This window comes from Pan paniscus, chromosome 8, assembly GCF_029289425.2.
Source record: "Pan paniscus chromosome 8, NHGRI_mPanPan1-v2.0_pri, whole genome shotgun sequence".
In the NCBI taxonomy this organism is placed as follows: Eukaryota; Metazoa; Chordata; class Mammalia; order Primates; family Hominidae; genus Pan; species Pan paniscus.
In genome coordinates, this window is record NC_073257.2 from 29,776,547 (window position 1) to 29,796,060 (window position 19,514).

Here is a 19,514-nt window from a genome sequence, read left to right on the forward strand (position 1 = left end):
AAAGCAATTTCGCATGGAAAATCTGAATGCTGAATGTTATCCAGTATCTTCAAATTTTAAGGTTTTCCTCTATGTGAAATATTTCTTATCTTGAATTTGTAAAATATAGTTATAATGACTGTGGGTCATTAGTGCTGTTTGCCAAATATTTCCTTTGTCTCCACTTCCAAACACATGGTAGAACTGCATTCTGCAAGTGGCTGAGAGAGGCCATTTGACCAGTTTTGGCCAATGAACTATGAGCAAAAGGCATGTGTTACTTTACACTGAGCACTTTTAAAACGAGACATCCAAGGGCTCTTTTGCCTCCTGCCATGGTCTCAGGCAATATCGCAGACAATGGCAGCTCCAACAGCCTGAGTTAGGAAGTGATGGATGATGAGAGGCACCCAGTTAACATGAGAGGAACATGTAGAAGGAGACCTGTTGTTTTCAGCCCCTAAGAGTTTGAAATTGTTTGTTACCGCCATATGGCTGAGCTTTTCCTGACTGACACACTGACTGCTTTTCCTACTCAACACATTGAATTTCCTTCAGTTGACCCTAGTCCACAGTAAGCTCATTTTTCTTCCCTTGCTTGTTTGCTACTGTTACCACTTGCTTTGTCATGTACCCATTTAATTAGGATACCATTACTTAACTCACATATGAGTGTTTTTTCTTTCCCAATCTCTTTTATTTTTTATTTTTACTATTTATGTATTAATTTTTAGGACAGGGTCTCACTGGAGTGCAGTGTCATGATCACTGCTCACTGGTAGCATTGAACTCGTAGGCTCAAGTGATTCCCCTGCCTCTGCCTCCTGAGTAGCTGGGACTACAGGCATGCACCACCATGCCTACCTAATTTTTTAAATCTTTTGTAGAGATGGGGTCTCCCTCTGTTGCCCAGGCTGGTCTCAAACTCCTGGGCTTCAAGCAACCCTCCTGCCTCAGCCTCCCAAAGTGCTGGGATTATAGGCATGAGCCACTATGCCTGGTTCCCATTTCTTTTAAGCTCCTGGAGAGTAGAGATTGTATCTCATTTTCCTTTCTTAGTCTTCTCAGTGTATCCATAATAAATTCTCAATAAATATGCATTGATTTAAAATAAATATATGTGTGTATAAGAAATGCTGATAGGACAGGACGGATGCAGTGGCTCACGCCTGTAATTCTAGCACTTTGGGAGGCCGAGGTGGGCAGATCATGAGGTCAGGAGATCGAGACCAACCTGCCTAACACGGTGAAACCCCATCTGTACTAAAAATACAAAAAAAATCAGCCAGGTGTGGTGGTGGGCACCTGTAGTCCCAGCTACTTGGGAGGCTGAGGCAGGAGAATGGTGTGAACCCGGGAGGCGGAGCTTGCAGAGAGCTGAGATTGCGCCACTGCACTCCAGCCTGGGCGACAGAGCGAGACTCCATCTCAAAAAAAAAGAAAAAAAAAAGAAAGAAATACTGATAGGACAATGCTCAATAAGTTGACATATTTCAAAATATTAAGGTTTTTTTAGTTTTAATGATACTTTCACAGTGTGGTATCATTACAGGATAATCACTTATGCCATCTAGATAATTAGTAAACTCTAAAATTCTCCTGACCCCTTACTTTCCTTTTTTCTTTTTCTTCTTGACTAAGAAAAATAAGGTTTATGGCTCTCTTCTTCACCTGTCCACTTACATCATATAATTATGAAATTTCATAATAAAATATTAGAAGAAAATTTGTTGGTATAATATTTTACACAAGTAAATAATTCTTTTCTACCTTGAGGGTTGTAAATATAAAAGAAAGCTTAACTCAAGTTTATTTCTAAGAGCTCTGGATATATCCATCCAGAATTAAATGTTGCCTCTAAATTGCATTTGTCAGTCTTGCTGATGGTTCTTTGCTCTTAGATAAACAGATCAATATTTTAAGTAAGAGATTTGTATTCAGTGTCATGAAAGCACCTTATTAGAGAGGTAAGAACAACATTTCAGAATGGAATACTAAGGGACATTAAATAAATATAAGTACAAATTATCTTCATTAGTGACTTCTGCTGATATAAGAAGTTAGAAGCAAATAGGCTAATCTTTTAAGTCATAGAACAAGTTCAGAGTTCAAATATTCTTCAATGAGATACCATGATTCTGTGTTCCAATCAAGTATTCAAGGACTTAGAATATCCTCCAAGAAATATCTAATGAATTTCTTCTATGTCAATCCTGAAATCCATAAGAAACGCTCAAATTCATTTAAATAAATTGCTTTTCTTTTCTTTTCGAAACGGAGTCTCACTCTGTCGCCCAGGCTGGAGTGCAGTGGCATGTTCTCGGCTCACTACAAACTCTACTCTGCCTCCTGGTTCAGGCAATTCTCATGTCTCAGCCTCCCGAGTAGCTGAGGCTACAGACGCGCTCCACCACGCCCAGCTAATTTTTGTATTTTTAGTAGAGATGGGGTTTTGCCATGTTGGCCAGGCTAGTCTCGAACTCCCGACCACAAGTGATCCGTCTACCTCTGCCTCCAAAAGTGCTGGGATTACAGGCATCAGCCACCGCACCCGGCCTCATTTAAAAATTTTTCAAGAAAAAAGTCTCCCCAAACAATGCTAGCTCAATATTACTTTCACTGAGAGGATTAGGAATGTAAAAAAGTAAAATAAAAGTTTAAAATTCGGCCCATTTTACTTTGAAACATGGAAATTTACAACCAGCTAAGGAGAAACTGAAGCATTTCTGAAGGTACATTTGAAATAAAATGCAGAAGAAAAATAGTTACTTTTATGAGTTGGTCCTTAACTAACTGATTGTATGTGTGTGTGAATGTACATGTGTAGTATCTGCAAATCAAATTTTCAGGGATTTCTAAAGTGGTCTCTAGAAATTGTAAGTAGACGATCTTATGGATATCAAGCCCCTAATTAATATAAACAATATAATGGGACCTGCATTTTTTAGAAAGAAACATACAATTTCTACAAAAGGTAGTGTTTATGAATTTAAAACAACATCTGAACATATGGTGGAAGGGCTTTGGGGCTGTACTTATTCTTATTTTTATATCTGACCCCTGTTATGATAGGATCCTTTGAAACATTGGCCTGCACATATCAGTCCTAAAAAGAACTTCATTTATTACCAAACACACCTGGAGCAATGGTAGGTAAAACACCATCAGGTGCATCCACTGCAAACCACTCCAGAAGGAACCCCTTCCCCGAGATTGAAGAGTCGGAGTAAAAATGAAATGTCAAAGAATTTCCAGTGGAGCTGAAAGATTCAGTCTGGGTACCACAGTAAGCTCCAATTAGGCGGGCGTGAATGCTAGGCCCATCATAGATCTGTACATAAAAACAGATAATAGAGCATTGTATTATCTATATTTTTCTTCACAAAAAGATAAAATAAAAAAGATGCCTTATATTATTACAATGTTTTCATAACAAAAAAATGACAAATGAGTAAACATTTAATTTTAGCTTAAAACAGATACTGCCAGAGAATATAAAATATTATTGAAGGTAATTTAATGTTTTGAAAACATTTGCATCTTTGTTGCAGAATTATATTAATAAACATGCACTGTGGGAATCACTCATAAGATGATTTACAGCAAAATTTGTGGATGGAAAAATAGGAACCAGGATGGTTGCCTACCAACAGTACTTAATAAATGTGCTTTGGGGCTTCAAAGGGAGGAATTAGGAAGAAAGAAGGGAAAATAACAAGAAGAGAAAAGCTTTAATGAGAGAAAGTGGACAGGTATCCTAAAGGAGTCCATATTTCCATAGAAGGAAAGAAGAATTAATGACAACAAAATAGCCAAAACTTGTAGGGCTCACCATGTTCAAAGCACTTAGTAAATCTCCTACCTTTGGTTTTAAAATCTCAAATTACCTATTTTGAGGCATATTCTGTGATAATTTTTAAATAGCTCAGGACAAATTCATATGAACAGTTATTATAAAATACTCTACCAAACAAATTATGTAATAAGTCATTCCCATACATACTGGGCACCCATCAGGCTCTGGGATCTATTCATGACCAAGAATCCAAGATGAATAAGGTGGGGTCATAGCCTGTAAACATCCGATTGTGTTTCTGGAATTGATATGGTAGCCAGTGTCTGGATAGCAATGATCACCATGATTTTTATATTTATATTTATTTTTATATGGTCATTAAAATTTTTAATACTCTAACATAAAAACAAAGAGGATAGTAGGAAATAAGACAGAATAAATACTTATTTAGGACATACACGCGTGCTTAGACAAAGCTCAACAGGAAAATTATAATAATCCTAAAAAACCCCTTAGATATGAAATGGAAAATAATAAATACAATACTGAAATTGCCTTTGTCCATGTAATCTAGAGGCAGTCTGCTCTAAATATGATTTAGAGCAGACTATCCCACATGATTTGCAAATGCTTGAATAGACGTTACCTTGGATTTATTTTTACCAATAGCAATTCACCAATATTTATGAACATTGATTGCATGTGGAAACTCACCCTTAATTTGTCATAATAGCAGTTTTGTATTTCTTCTATGTCCATCTCCAAGATTCTACTATGGACAACGTGAGATGCATTCACATTTACTGTCCATTGGTAATTGGAGTTATGTGGGTAGTTTTCAGGCCAGAAAGGAGAGGCGACTTTCCCATGAGTTCCCACAATATTATTATTGCCAAATACTAGGAGGGAAGACAGAGTAGTAAATCAGACCCACTTAGAATTGCTCTTTAATCAAATGAAAAAAACAAAAGGCAAAGGGTGTTGAAAAGGATGGACTTTTAATTGACTGTGATTTCTTTTCTGACTATTGAAAGAAATACTGCTTCCTTTTTGGTTTCTGGGCTATCACTTCCTTAGCAAAGGTCCTTAAAACGTTGCATGGTGTGAAAAGAGGCCACAACTTCCCATGTGAAAAGGGGTTCTGAGCCCCTAGGGGACTTGGGGACATGGGAAGGTGGGGTGAGCAGCCCCACTCTCTAATTTTGGTTTATCTATTATACTTTGTTTTTCAAAAGAATGGAACATTTAAAAAAATTTACAAGAAAAACTGATAGTTTGAAATCACATATGAAATAGCCAATAATGGAAAAGTTGAGCTAGAGAATAAAAATATTTAACATTTTATGCTATTAGAAGAATACCCTATTGTTGTTATATGTGAGCACTTAAGCCAATCCCAAAGTAATACTAAATGTCTTAAATGTGAAGAACGTAGAGTTTATGAAATCAAATGAAACACACTTGATATAAATACACCAAACCCAAACTATAATATATTACCAGACTCTAACACAATATCATGAAAAAAACTAATTTAACATTAGGTAGAAATTAGAGCTTAAAAAGAACAATAGAACCATTGAGAGTGCTCTCCCTTGCCCTTATTGAGCCATTCATATATAATTCAGTTTTTCTAATACGTTATAAGGTAATTCACAAAGACAATGTAGGAAAATAGTGTAGAGTTTAGGATTGTTCTTGCTTAATATATTACTGAGAAAATTATTATTTCTAGTTTGTAAGACATATTCTGGAAGCTATCACTAAAATAGAAACAACTTACTCTTCATAAATGTGGCCTGGAAGCCTGTGCCGCTGCCAGAACCATCCGAGATAAATCTGACCCACAGGGTATGTCCAACGATGGAAGAATAATTGAGAGGGAAGGAGTTTCCACAGTATCGTCCCACCAAGTGACCCGTGGCATTTCCTTCACGGATCTCCACAAAATCTCTGCTGCAGTCCTGAGAGTCTTCCAACTGGAAAGATCTGATTTGGGGAAAAAAATATTTAAAGGGATTAAATTGAGAGAATAGACTTTGGGATTCTCCCGGATCACATGCTAGGTTAACCCGTTCACTTTTTTAAACTTTCTTTAACTTTGATCACAACATTATTTGGCTGTCTCAAAAAATTTCTTTCACTCGGACTTGTTGAAATGTGTATCCAATAGCTACAGAGACGACGAATACACTTCCATCAAGGAGTTTTCTTCCTAGTGGGCAAAACTGGGCGAGAATACAGAAAAAAAATATATAAGGCAGAATAGTGTGAGTGCCATCAGAGTTATAAAGTGGCGTTTAAGAATTGCAAAGCAGAGGCATCATATCTGATTGTGGTGCTCTGCAATAGCTTGATGGGAAGACTTTTTGAGATGGAAATATACATGTGAGCTGGATGTAAGCACTATAGATGGTGGGCAAAGAATCATGCCACCAAGGCACATGTGCAGAGAAGGGTGGGACATATTGAGAAAACTGCGAGATACCTGGTTTGTTTAACACACTGAGTACCTCTAAGACATGGTGTGGGTTGGTTGAAGGTAAATAATAAAAAAAAAAGAAACCATTAAAACACGTAACTGGGGCAATATGATGGGATCATTTAGGTGGCACTTAAATGCGCCGCAAAGACGTATATACTTAATTTCTGGAGAGGCAGCAAAATTATGGGATTTGTAACAACACCCGCTGGTGCTTGAATGTGACCTATTCAACTTGTCTTATATTCTGCAACTATGATGTGATGGGGAGTCGAGGCTAGGAAATAGTATCTACCTCATATGATGTTCATAGGTAACATATCTAAAGAGTCTGGAACATGTAGGTGCTAGTTGAGTACTTTCAAAACTTGGCCTTACTGCTTAAAAACATGAGCTACTCAAGATAAAGTGGTATTGGTGTAAGGGTAGACAAATGGATAAATGGAATAGGAAAGAATTTCCAGAAGGGGACCCACAAATACACTGTCAATCCAATTCAATCCATGGTGCCAAGACAAATCAAGGGGAAAACTCATTTTAACAAATGGTGATGCAATAACGGATATCCTTATGGAGAGAGAGGAAAAAAAGAAACTCTACCTCTGCCTATCTTCATACACAGAAACTAATTTAATATTTCTCAAGGATGTAAATATAAAGGCTAGAAACATAAAGATCCTAGAAGAAAACATGGAGAAAAATCTTTGTGACCTTGGGATGGGCAAATATTTCTTAGATAGAATGCAAAAAGCACTAACCATAAGATAAAAAATTAATAAATTTGAATTCATAAATAAACATTTCATTAAAGACATGAATAAGAAAATGAATAGGCTGCGTGTGGTAGCTCACAACCATAATCTCAGCACTTTGGGAGGCTGAGGTGGGAGGATCATTTGAGCCCAGGAGTCTGAGACCAGCCTGAGCAACACAGTGAAACCCCCTCTCTACAAAAAATAAAATGTAGCTATGTGTGGTGGTCTGTGCCTATAATCCCAGCTACTTGGGAGGCTGAGGCAGGAAGATGGCTTAAGCCTGGGAAATAGAGGCTGAAGTGAGGGGTGATCGTGCCACTTCGCTCCAGCCTATGCAACAGAGTGAGACTCTGTCCAGAAAAATATATATATTTAAAAAAATGAAAAGGCAAGTTACAGACCGGGGTGGGGAAAGGGGAGATAATCGTAAAGCATTTATCTAGCAAGGGACTCAAAGTTGAAATATAAAAGGAATTCCTACAGATAATGAAAAAACAACCAAATTAAAAGTGGACAAAGGGCTTGAACAGATATTCATAAAAGAAGACAAGAAAATGGCTACCAAGAATATGAAAAGTACTCTGCATGATTAGTCATCAGAGCAATGCAACTTAAATACCACAGTCAGATATCATTCCACACCCATCATAAGGGCTAAAATTAAAAGGCTGACAAGATCAATTGTTGACAAGCGTGCAAAGCAACTGAAGTCTTATATATTCCTGGTGGGACTGCATACTGACATAGCCACTTTGAATAATTATTTGGGAGTTTCTCATAAAATTAAATGTACATCCAATTAATGCCCAGAAATTCCACCCCTAAATATATACCCAAAGAAAATAAAAACACATGACCAAGGTAGTATCCTGAATGTAAAATAACTCCTGCAACTCGAAAATTAAAAAACAAATAACCCAATTAAAATGGCAAAGAAACCGAATACACATTTCTCCAAAGAAGATTTATGAATGGCCAATAAAAACATGAAAAGATTTTCAAACATTATTAGTCATTAGAGAAATGCAAATCAAAACCACAATGAGATAACACTACAAACCATCAGGAAGACTATTATTTAAAAATGGAAAATAAGAAGTGCTGATGAGGATATGGAGAAATTAGAACTCTTACGCATTACTAACGGGAATGTAAAATAGTCCATCCCTATAAAAAAGTTTGGTGGTTCCTCAAAAAGTTAAACATAGTATTATCATATGAACCAGCAATTTCACTTCTAGGTTTATACCCCAATGAAACGAAAGCACGAACAAACAGGAAAGGGGAAAGGGTAAAGGAAAAAGGGAAGGGAAGGGAAAAGGAAGGGAAGGGAAAAGGAAGGGAAGGGGAAGGGGAAGTGAAAGGAAGGGAAGGGAAGGGAGGGGAACGGAAGGCAAGGGGAAGGGGAAGGGGAAAGGAAAGGAAAAATGTACTTCTCTGTCATGTGTATCTTTCTGTTAATGCTCAACATTATCCATTGCAAGATTTTACTTTATGCTAAGTATAGTGCTCCCCTGGGGCTCTATCTCAGCGAATGGAGGAGAATAGTTAGAGATAACCAGCCTGGAGGCTCTGGCCACCTCAAGCCCTACCACTAATCAATATACCAGGCACATCTCTGGTCACTCCCTGCCTACCAGACCACAGGGGTGAAGTAACCAGTCAGCTCTGCTCTAACCTAGCTCTCAAGCCAGATACTAGCATTGGTAGGTCTCTAACCAAATCAGTAAGCCTGGTGGTAAGCTGGTGGCTCTCACAATCCCACCAAGGTGGGTCACTACAGTATAGACCATCTGGACTAGTCTAGATGGAATTTTTATAGCAAGCTATAACTGATAACTGAAATCAGGATATATCCACATCAGACAAAGCAAACCACATATTTGTCTCCTTTGACAATCTGATGATTTATAACACAATATTTCTATCTTCAATCATTTTTTTATTTTGCAAGGAATTGGTCTAAATCCATCTTTGGGATGGCTGCCAAGTTTCGTGCATACATTCAGGCTCAATTTTATTACCCATAATATGAGCAACAATGTGAAATACACTAAAATTGTTTTCTTCTGCTTCTCAGAAAGCAGAAAGGGAAGAAAGGGAGATCATTTTCCTCAGAAGGTAAATTACACGGAGTTGCCTCTAAAATCTTTCTATGCAAAGTGCATAATCCAGCAACATCGGCATCACCGGAGAGCTTGTTTGAAACAAGGAATCTGGCCCCACCAACCAACTCAGTGAGAAAGTGAATTTCAGCAAGATCCTAGGTGATCAACATGCACATTAGCATTCTGTCCGATGCTCCAGAAGATTACAAAGTGAAGGTCTTTTCTAAGTACTTGACTACTGTAATCCAGTGCTAGATGGCAGAAAAGACATTCCGTTGGACATGGTGGTAGGCAAATACCTAGAAGGATTAAATGAAACTATAAAAAAAGCTTTATTATGCTTGGAAGTCTTTGCTTTAGGCTGGTACATTTTATAAGCAACTACACCCTTTGGCTTAGATCTGTTAGTAAATGTAGGATGTGGAACAAAAATAGTACAATCACTGTTTCTTATTATCTCATTCTGATTCTTGAACTGAGACCTATCACTTTCTAAAAGCACTCTGCAAGTATAAAATACAATTTCTGTCAATTCCCTGCTCACCAAACCGCAGGGGTGAAGTAACTGGTCAGAAAGATTGCACTGCACTTTGAATAGAAAGATTTTAGAGACAACTGCATGTAATTTACCTTCTGAGGAAAATGATCTCCCTTTCTTCCCTTTCTGCTTTCTGAGAAGCAGAAGAAAACAATTTACCATATTTCACATTGTTGGTCATATTATGGGTAATAAATGGTTAAATATATGTCTTACAAAAAACTCCTTTTTAGGTTTTATTTCTCCCCGTTCCTTTTTGTTGCAGATTCAACCATAATTTCTCCAGTCTTCTTCCCTACTCAGTTTCACCACAATCCCAGCCCCATGTTTTAGAACTTGATGTGATACACATGCTTCTCATACGCTCTCACACACTCCAGGGTAATGTTTCCAAGCATCCATCTGGATAGAATTTAGACCAGGGCAGAAATAACTCACAGGCCTTGCCTTCTCATTAATCAACTGCAAAAAAAGAGGCATCTTGCAGCCTAAAAAGTCCATTTTAAAAATAAAACTCAAGCAAGTAACTCAGAAGAATCAAAATTAACTTCTTACAGGCGAGAAAGGAAATAGCTGAGTCATTACGATGTTCTATATGGTAATTAAAATGTAATGTCTATTAAGCACTGAAATAGATGAAACTTGCTTTCTGTGTGTGTAATCTCCCATCCTCTGGAAGGAGAGCCTAGTGCTGCCTGTTTGGATTTATTTGTGAGCTATCACAGAAGATACTTCAGAAATGATAAAGATTGAGAGAATTAAGTCACCAAACATTTGCTATGCACTAGCTGTGTGGTATGTGTTTTAAATTTGACATCTTCTTTAACCTTCACAGTCCTAGAAATTTGAAATTACTATAAATTTGTTTATAGAAACTTGTTATTATTATCCCACAGAAATAAAATGAATTTAATTAAATAGCTTCTTAATGTTGGCTTATGAGTAATTTGTCAAGACCTGAAATCTTGTCTGTCTTGAACACCTAGCTCAGTTCCTGGCAACCACTGAATGACAGCAGTCAACAATGTGAATGTGGTAGAGACAAATAGGAAAAGACCAAAAAAAAAATCATTTTATTTGGCAATTCTGATAGGCCTACTAAAGCTGTGCGAAGGGCTTTGGATTTTATTCTAAGGACAATGATGGTGTTTTATTGATCAATGTATAGAAAGCACCTCACAGGAGTGTAGCATGTGCCAACTCCATGCCTAGCACATATTAGGAGCTTAATAAATATCTGTTGAGTGAAAGAATAAATATATGTCTAGTAAACATTATAAAGTATATAGATTTCTTCCCATCCAGAACTCTGTGCTCTTAGAGAAGACAAAGACAAACCAGGCCAGGCACAGTGGCTCATGCCTGTAATCCCAGCACTTTGGGAGGCCAAGGTGGGTGAATTACTTGAGGTTGGGAGTTCGAGACCAGCTTGGCCAACATGGTGAAACTCCATCACTACTAAAAATATAAAAACTAGCCTGGGATGGTGGCATGTGCCTGTAATCCTAGCTACTCAGGAGGCTGAGGCAGGAGAATAGCTTAAACCCCGGAGGCGACGTTTCAGTGAGCTGAGATCACTCCACTGCACTCCAGCCTGGGCAACAGAGCCAGACTGTGTCTCCAAAAAAAAGACAAACCAAAACCTCCTTCCTGTGAGGCAGCTTAAACTTGCATTGCCTTTCGGCATGCAGAGGTTGTCTTTGTTCTAACACAAGGCCACTTATACCCTGAAAAGGCTCTGTCTGATTAATGGATTAAAAAAAGCAACTTGAGATGTTTGAACTTGGTCCACAAATAGGATAGTTGTCCCATATTTTTAATCAGTTCCTGATGCACAGATTAGCAAGTCTTGGAAGAAAAGTAAGACTTTTAAATAAACAGGCCAGGGTCCTCAAAACAATCCTCTTCTCTCAACCATAAGTTACTTATATTCTCTTCAAAACAGAATTAGCAATCCCAACCACAGCCTAGTAATATGTAACATAGACTGGTAAATAAATTTTAATTCAAAACGGCAATTTAAATTCCAGGATCTTATGTCTCAATATACAATAAGCATCCATTATCAGTGTGACGTGTCACATATACCTCTCTATCAGTTGATTAAAATGTGTGCTTTTTACATCTACTCTAGGAGATATTATTGTTGCTGTCTAATTTAATTCAAGACCACTCAGAATGTGATAGGATCCTACTACTAATTCCATATTTATAGTCCATTTCAAAAAGTGTCATAGTGCAATGAGGAATATGAAAGTGTTCTAAAAAATTAAATTTAAAGTTTAAGTAAGTTTAAGTTTGGAAGTTAAAAAAACTTCCAAAACCATTCTTTTTTTTTTTTTCAAGATGGAGTCTCACTCTGTTGCCCAGGCTGGAGTGCAGTGGCTCAATCTCAGTGCACCACAACCTCCACCTCCCAGGTTCAGGGCATTCTCCTGCCTCAGCCTCCCAAGCAGCTGGGATTACAGGTGCCCACCACCACTCCTGGCTAATTTTTGTATTTTTAGTAGAGACGGGGTTTCGCCATGTTGGCCAGGCTGGTCTCGAACTCTTGACCTCAAGTGATCCACCCGCCTTGGCCTCCCAAAGTGCGGGATTACAGGCATGAGCCACTACACCCAGCCCCAGAACCATTCTTCTGACAGAAATAGAAGGAAAGGTGGATTGAGGTAGGGATAAGATAAAAGCGTAAAGAATGCTTAATTGAGATGGGAGGGCTCTGCTGGAATAAACAATACTAGTGATTCCCTGGAAGAACCTTAATGTGTCTAATTCCAAAAAAAAGATAAGATTCCTGTACTCTGAACATGAGTGCGCCACAGATTCATTCATTCACCAAGGACTCAAGAATATACTTTTGGAAATGTTAGGCAGGACTCAAGAACCATGGTCGAGAGAATCTTCATGCTATTTATAACTCAAACTGTGACTGAAACAGAGGAAATTTGGAAAAATACTTCCTAAATTTCACATACACTATGAGTTGCCCACCCTATTAGCACCAGAACTTCTTTCCTACAGATTCATTAGCACTGAAACAATACACCATAAAAAAGGATTTACATAAAAGACAGCTGGAGCCCGTTGCCAGGGGAACTAACAATGTTCCAGACACATTCCACATTAGGGGGATAAACGTCTGGGTAGCCAGGGCTGTTGAAGATGCCTTCAGCCATGTAGAACGTTCCACCACAAGCTGGAAGAAAATAGAAATAAAGTGAGTATCAGAGCAAAGACTGCATCAGACACTACAAAATAAAGGAGAAAGAACGCTAGAGCCATTATCAATGTAAAAGAATAGATAGTATTTCCATCTCACATTTTAAAACATTCATGTCATATAAAATAAGGGAACAATTCTGCAAACTGAAGACCAAGGGCCATGCAGTGTGGTGGATTAGAAGGAATTTCTGCAATGTCTTTTCTCAAAGCCGTTTCTTCCTGTGAACGGTAACTTTGAAGAATAAAAGACTTGTTTACCATCCTACAGCCACTTGGCTTTTGTGACCAGGATTCTATTCAACCCTGGCCTAGAACCCAACACAGCATGCTTGCTTTCCCTCTCAGTAGAGCACCGAAATGCACACACCAATCTTCTAGGTGTTCTGTAGCTTTTAACCACTAAAAACAAGGAAGATGGCAGTGACCAACAGCACTCTCTGGGCTAAGAGGCTAAGAAACCCAGTCCTGGGTAACTACTCGTTCCTCTCCTCCCCAGGTTGGGGCTGCCTTAACAAACAAGCCAAAAAGAACACCAGGGTGAGCGCGGTGGCTCACACCTGTAATCCCAGCACTTTGGGAGGCTGAGGCTGGTGGATCACGAGGTCAGGAGTTTGAGACCAGTCTGGCCAACATAGTGAAACCTCATCTCTACTAAAAATACAAAAATTAGCCCGGTGTGGTGGCGAGTGCCTGTAATCCCAGCTACTCAGGAGGCTGAGGCAGGAGAATCGCTTGAACCGGGGAGGCAGAGGTTGCAGTGAGCCAAGACCGTGCCATTGCACTCCAACCTGGGCGACCAAGTGAGACTCCGTCTCAAAAACAACAAAAGAACACCAAGTCATCTGATAGCATGGCATGTAGCTGAAAAGACAGCTACATTTCCAACCAATCCTCCACACTTCCAGAGTTCATTATTGCTAGAATTGACAACACGATCACTTAATTGGGAAGAAGGTAAGATTTGGCCCAGAGGTGATCTCAGGAAACTAGCTCCCAACTACGAAGGTCAGAGTCCCCAATAACAAACCAAGAATTTCTACCACATCCCTGTTAACCGCTAGAGTCAGGTGCTAAGGTTTCTTACCCGACACTGATGCAGTGACCGTGGTGTGGAAACCCCCAGCACTCATGCTAGAATCAGAGACGAACCTCAGCGTCAGGGCGCTGCTGAAGGATGTGATAGGATGGGGCATGTCGGTGCCACAGTAACGGCCTAAATAATGAAGATAACGACAAGGAGAATGAATGACAACATGGCAGAGACCGCTGTTTCTAGGAAACACATCTTTACTCGAATTACCAGAGACCAAAACAAAGTGAAGAAATTGCCACTAGGAGAACCACTTCATTCAGGGTCAGTGTTTGAGACAATACCCGATGATTTAAAATAAACTATATATAGGAGCTATATATAGGAGAGGTGATTTATAAACATGTTCAAGAACAATAGGACCAGAGGAAAAACTTAGATGACTGAGGGACACATGTACCTAAAGCAAAAATCTCCAGCCCAGTTGGACCCATACAAATAAATGCACTAATATCCAATATTTTGTAGCACAGAAAAGTGTGGATGCTGGAGCCAGGCTACCTGGATTCAGCCCCTGGCTCAGCCATTTGCTAGCTGTGTGATCCTAGGCAAGTGACTTACGTGCTTGGTGCCTCAGTTTCCCCACTTGGAAAAAGGGGCATATTGAAAATAATGAAACCTATCTCATAAGATTACAAGGATTGACCTACTATTTATAACATACTGAGAACAGTACTCAGCACAAGGTATTGCTATGTAACAGCTTGTTAAATAATATACCCTTATCCTTGGTCAAATGCTTACTAACAAATGCTGTGAGAGGTGTGCATAGGGTGTGGAGAGTTCATTGATTGTTCACTATTTTCTCAGACACTGTCCTGGGCACTGGGAATTAGGCAACAGGCAAAACAGTCTCCTCTCTGACAGACCTTGTCTTCTAGTGCAGGATGAGAAGTTTTTACAACAAAATTCAAAAGTTAGGAAATTTACGGAGAAAGCTTAAATGGCCTGGTGTGTGTGTGTGTGTTTGTTTGTTTTGACTGAGAGCATTTCAGAAACTAGATAGCGGCACTCTTTAATTTTATTGGGATGTCTAACAAACAAAAAGACAGATTTTTAATGGAATTAATTAATTAATTAACTAATTAAGTGCTTTTTTTTTTGCTTCCACTAAGGACAAGGCTGAAAGAAACATGCTCCATGTGAATGTAAGAACTTGGTCAAATATTAACAAGAAATTTCTGATAGAATGCTATCTAATGCTGGGATGGGTTGCATTCCACTATTCTTTAAAGCAGCTGCAATTTTAAAATGTTTTAAAACATATACACAAACTATTCACACGTTTGAATATATTAATAAACAGGCTGAGTTCCCTGAACCCCACATTCAAGCCTGCTTTCTTACCCTCTAATCATCTTTATTTGGCTTAGGCTGCTCTTTCTATTTATTGGAAACATTGTAACCTAGAATGGCAGCCTATAAATATGCAGATCTATAAATAAAGCACAGCCAAGACCACAGATGTAGATGAGTGAACGCTGAGGTACCTCGGAGGGGCGCGTCTTCATGGCCCCCATCCAAAATTTCTACAAAGTCACGTGCACACGTTGTGCTTCTTTCAAGTTCAAAGTGGGTAAAAGAGAGGGTGATATGATTTACTGGAAGAAAAAAGAGAAGATTCTCTCGTAAAGTACTGGCAAATAAAACATACAGGGAGATGGGGCAAGACGGGGAGGTGGGGATGGTTAATGACTATAAAAAATAGAAGGAATGAGTAAGACCTGTTTGATAGCACAACAGGGTAATTGTAGTCGATAATAACTTATTGTACATTTAAAAATAATTAAAAGAGTATAATTGGATTATTTGTAACACAAAGGATAAATGCTTGAAGGGATGGATACCCCATTTCCATGATGGGATTATTTCACATTGCATGCCTATATCAAAACATCTCATGTACCCCATAAATATATACATCTACTATGTACCCACAAAAATTAACAATAAAATTTTTTTACAAAATAAAATTAAAATTAAAAAACATACAGGGAGATAAATTTTACTTCTGGTAATTTCATGTAAGGGTTCTCCAGCAGAGAAGTAATGAATGAGGCGGGTTTGCACATGGTTGAAGGGATAAAGCAAGGGAAGGGGACAACTTCTATCCTAGATGGTTTCCTTTGAAGAGTAATAGAATAGATGGTTTCCTTTGAAGAGTAACGGAATAGATGCTTTTGAAAGTGCCTGTGGCATCTGAAACACTGGCAGTGGTAAATAAGAGGACTCCTGGGTAGGTTCATTCCAGGCACTATAAGGGAATATCTTGTTGGAAAATGCCGTCTTTCCAGTTTTTATATCACCATTGCTGTGTTCCTCGCAGAAGCATTTTTCTCAATAGACTCATTTCCTTAAATTCGGATTCTTTGCATGTGCTTGTAAATAAGGCATTCTTTTCTCCCTGGCGCTCACATTTTAGCTCACTCAGTTTTATTTTCAGGCTAGAGCTAGTGCCCTAAGGTTCAGAGACATTTATCAAGAAAGTTTTGAATTACTTGCAGAACAGCAAGCACCTGGATACATTTTCTTTTTGTTGTTCTTTAAGCTCCCTAATCTTCAGAATAGGATCTTTTCCTATTGCTGTTCTTGAACCAGTGAGATCTTTCATCTAAATGCTTTACAACTCATTAGAAAATAATCCTCAGGCACAAACTTCTCAGTTCAAGGGAGGGGGCTTCTTTATCTACAGCTCAGTTTCTGGCTGGCTGGCAACTTTCTTTGGGGCTCCACCTCCCCGTTTGAATTGGCTAAGGATGACATCATCGGCTGCCACATCTTATGCATGTCAATGAAGATACTAGCAATTTGTTAACTCCTGACATCCCAGGGGAAAGTGCTAGAGAATATTTAAGCCAAACTCTTCATTTTGCAGATTACTTTTTCATGGCCTGATTAGCTTAAGTGACTTCCCTATTTTCACACAGGCGATTAATTACTGTGCAGAGTGAAGAACTTAAAGCCTTTCCTACATTATGCCTGAAACTGTATTTTCCTGCAAACCTCAAAGGAGGGCAGGGCTCCTCTGAAACAGGATTCAGAAGGGCCCCAGCATCACCCGCTTTGCAGCCATTCTGTCATGTCCTTGAGGGGCATTTCCTGATGTTCTCTGTCTGTAAAATGAGGACAGAAGTCCTTACCATCAGACTGTTACCAGGTCAGAAAATAAGATTCTAGGGTTCCAAAAAAGAAAAGAAAGTAAGCGTTTATTCAATGTTTCTTCTAGGCCTGTGCTGGAATAGTACCTTGCAGGAGAGCCCAGGTTTTATGAATGTTTGCTTTGATGGATAGTTGCACGCATTGCATTCTGGCCCGTGAGTCACTGATTCTCCAGTCTGTGACTCTTCTTCATTTGTTCACTCAGCAACTGTCTTGAACATCAGCTATACTCAAGGCACACATGTCAAAAACTATTTATCGATTATTTTGGTTTACCCCCAATCTCATACGCCTGCATACGCCTGTTAATACAGCAAGGTTGTAGGTGTGTTGTGTTGCTGTGCGTGTGTGTGTTTTTTAACCTTTGCTAGGCCTTGAAATGAAAAAAAAGAAATTGTTTTTAAATTTAGAAGCAACTGTAAAAATGACTTCCCTATCAGATTAGGAAATGCTTGTTCTTATGCACATCAGGAATTGGGACTTGCAAAAGATGAAGAGGAAGGCCATCGATTGTTAGCACTGAGATAAGAAGGTTACTCATAGACTGACCTTCCCACAGACACCGTCTCTCCTGTGTGCCTTTTCTTTTTCATTTTTGTTACTTACATGGAGGTTGCGCTTGAATGATCCAGCTGCAGTTCTGATTGTTTGGATAATTGGCAGGGAACCGTGGAGAGGAAACAGTATCAAATGAGCTGGTGAGGATGTGGCCTCCGCAGGCTGGGGAACACACAAACACACATACATGTCATATGCTTTTCATTTCTACTGACCGTACAAAACAATTATTTGATGAATAAAACCATCAGTGATTTTTCTTCTTATTTCTAAAATGCACACCAAGAAAGTTCTCCATAAGGAGAGCTGTACATAAACCATGAGAAAACAGGAGCACAGTTTATATTTTTAACAATTATTCTTCAACTACAGGAAGTAGGAAGTGGCAAAAAGCAAAAGATTAAATGTCTATGAATTGCCTAAGTCATTCAAACAAAATTCTTGCATGGATTCACTTACCCTGCCCACTCATAAATCATAGGTATAGGGATAATCTGCTTATAAATGACCTCTTTTTTTCAGGAAAATAAATACTCAATTGAATAAGGCTTCATAAGGATGACTGCAGATTACTAGAGAAGAGCAAAATTCGATGTGAGTCTTGAAGAGGGAGAGGCGGTCACCGCTGGAGGGCGTAAGAGGAGTCTTGCTGAGGAGGAGGCCGAGGCTAAACTAGGACTTGGAGGGTGAGAAAAGGGAGGCCAGGGAGGGGACTGCCTGAGCAGACACAGAGGAGCATCTATAGAGGCTCAGCTGGAGCATGGGGTGCCCCAGGGATGTGGGTGACTGATGCTGGAGAGAGGTCAGGGTGGGTTCTGGGGCTCTTGGTTAACATCTGCAGGAGCTTGAGCTTTATTCTCCAGGCCAGGTGGAGACAGGACAGACATTGAGCATTCCAATGGCATGATCAGAGCAGGGCTTTTACAGGCGACCTTGGAGAGAGATGGGGTAAGGGTAGGTGACTTTCAGGAGGTTGTTATAGTCCGGATGAAAGCTAGCAGGGACTTTTTACTATGAAGCAACATACAAGTGAATAATAACATGCAAAAGAACTATTAGGAAACTAGTTTTTCTTTAAAATCAACAAGAATATAGTCTGTCTTGCTCCAAAGTCTAAAGGTCTATGGTGCGTATTTGGGAGACCTCGATCCAGGCACTGTCCCCATCCAGAGCTCTTTACTACAGAATATAAGCGAGTTGACTAAGATAGACATAATGACTACACAGACTAAATGTATTTGTAGTGAATGTTCTGAATCATCTGAATACAAGTCATCTGTGACTATGGGATAAGGGGTTCATCTCTTAGAACGAGCAGATGAAAGGCAATGGGTAAAAAGGTCTTGGAGAAGTGGTGATTTAAGAACAAAAATGGCCAGGTATGGTGGCTCATGCCTGTAATTCTAGCACTTTGGGAGGCTAAGACAGGAGAATCACTTGAGGCCAGGAGTTTGAGACCAGCCCGGGCAACAGAGCAGATCCCATCTCTAAAAAAGAAAAAAAATAGCCAGGCGTGGGGGTGCACCTATAGTCCCAGCTACTCAGGAGGCTGAGGTGGGAGGATTGCCTGAGCCTGGGAGGTCGAGGCTTCAGTGAGCCGTGATTGCACCACTGCACTCCAGCCTGGGTGACAGAGAGAGACCCTGTGGAAAGAAAGGGAAGGGGAGGGAAAGAGAGATGAGGAAAAGGAAGGGGAGGAGAGGAAAGGGAAGAAGAGGGGAGGAGGGGAGGAAGGGAGGGAACAAAGAAAGAAAAATAAATGGAAAACAACAGTGACTCCTCAGTTGGACAATGGCAGGATTCAGAAATGAGGGAAACCACTGCTTC

At 39.4% G+C, this 19,514-nt stretch overlaps 1 protein-coding gene across 1 annotated transcript in view; it reads right to left on the minus strand.

Annotated features, from left to right (window-relative positions):
- CUBN (cubilin) overlaps positions 1-19,514 on the minus strand; it is a 314,944-nt gene that overhangs the window by 109,572 nt on the left and 185,858 nt on the right. The window contains exons 34-40 of the mRNA XM_003831178.7: positions 17,736-17,849; positions 15,461-15,571; positions 13,965-14,093; positions 12,722-12,854; positions 5,559-5,764; positions 4,490-4,674; positions 3,118-3,310 (exon numbers count right to left, since the gene is read on the minus strand). Coding sequence (XP_003831226.3) covers positions 3,118-3,310; positions 4,490-4,674; positions 5,559-5,764; positions 12,722-12,854; positions 13,965-14,093; positions 15,461-15,571; positions 17,736-17,849 — 1,071 coding nt within the window. The remainder of the gene's footprint in view (positions 1-3,117; positions 3,311-4,489; positions 4,675-5,558; positions 5,765-12,721; positions 12,855-13,964; positions 14,094-15,460; positions 15,572-17,735; positions 17,850-19,514) is intronic.